Source organism: Aplysia californica, unplaced genomic scaffold (assembly GCF_000002075.1).
Source record: "Aplysia californica isolate F4 #8 unplaced genomic scaffold, AplCal3.0 scaffold00124, whole genome shotgun sequence".
In the NCBI taxonomy this organism is placed as follows: Eukaryota; Metazoa; Mollusca; class Gastropoda; order Aplysiida; family Aplysiidae; genus Aplysia; species Aplysia californica.
In genome coordinates this window covers 153751-154788 of record NW_004797394.1, presented here as the reverse complement: position 1 = coordinate 154788, position 1038 = coordinate 153751, and the positions used below count along the sequence as shown (strand labels likewise).

The following is a 1038-nucleotide window of genomic DNA, read 5'->3' as shown; positions in this document are numbered from 1 at the left end:
CGGGGACAGAATGACTCGATTGTAAAGGTTGACCATGTCCTTGTGTTTGTCCCAGTGCTGTGTCAGCGACACGGAGGGCAGCATCTGTCTGTGGCAGGTGGGCCTCGGCAGCAGCTTCAACAAGCCCATCATGGTGAGCAGAAACACGACTTGTTTTTGTCATTGTGCTACTTCAGAATTACCATGTTCTATCAGACTTGTTTGGCCGTTTTGAGTTACTGTACTAAGACCATGAGGTCCGAAACAAAATGTTCTATCTGTTTTATCAAACTTGTAAAATTATTCGGAGTCATTGTCAAGATATTCAAAGAATTGCATTTTTTTAAAAAGCTTGAAATGAAGTGAAACTCAAAATCTTTGACGTCTAATTTCTCAAAACTAGGCGCTGAGCAGATAGATAATTCTGAGGTCGCGATAATTCTGAGGTAGCGATAATTCTGAGGTAGCGATTAGTGGTCTGTCTAGTGATGCGTAGAGCTAGCCAGCTGCTCAGATGTACAACATTTTGACAGTTTTATCTGTTGCAGTTTCTTACGTAATAGTATCAGTTGCATGACTAACAGCTAATTTCAAAACCCAAAATGCAGCACAGTTTGTTATTATTACTAAACACAAAAGCGCCAGATGATAGAATTGGGCATGGTCAAAACAAAACAAAAAGTATCAGTTGCATGTTCTCAGGAAATATTTTGTCAAAATTCATTATATTCTAAGGGTTGGAAAGATATATAAATTAGATTCGGTTGTTAAAAGAATAAAAGAGTTATTCCTCTCTCATGATAAGTTTTGATTTCTGGGAGTAAGACATTTGAACAGCTTGCTGACGAGAGGCTTTGACTAATGTGTTTTTGCTACAAGCCGGGTCAGGTGGGAAACATAATAGGCTGAGTGAAAAGGAGCAAAAGCTTGACGTTTTATTATGGTAAAATGCTGTAGGCCTACTTGTAATCAAGGTTTGCTACTGCTGCTTAATATAGACTTTGTGTGTTTAGATTTATATTATTGATACTACAGATCCACCAAGTATCTCTCCTCCCT

At 38.5% G+C, this 1038-nt stretch overlaps 1 protein-coding gene across 1 annotated transcript in view; it reads left to right on the top strand.

The window, feature by feature from the left end:
- The window catches only part of LOC101847815 (dmX-like protein 2), a gene marked incomplete in the record, with an annotated part of 126185 nt that overhangs the window by 118245 nt on the left and 6902 nt on the right, over positions 1–1038 (top strand). The window contains 1 exon segment of the mRNA XM_035969182.1: positions 56–133. Within this exon segment, the coding sequence (XP_035825075.1) occupies positions 56–133 (78 nt within the window).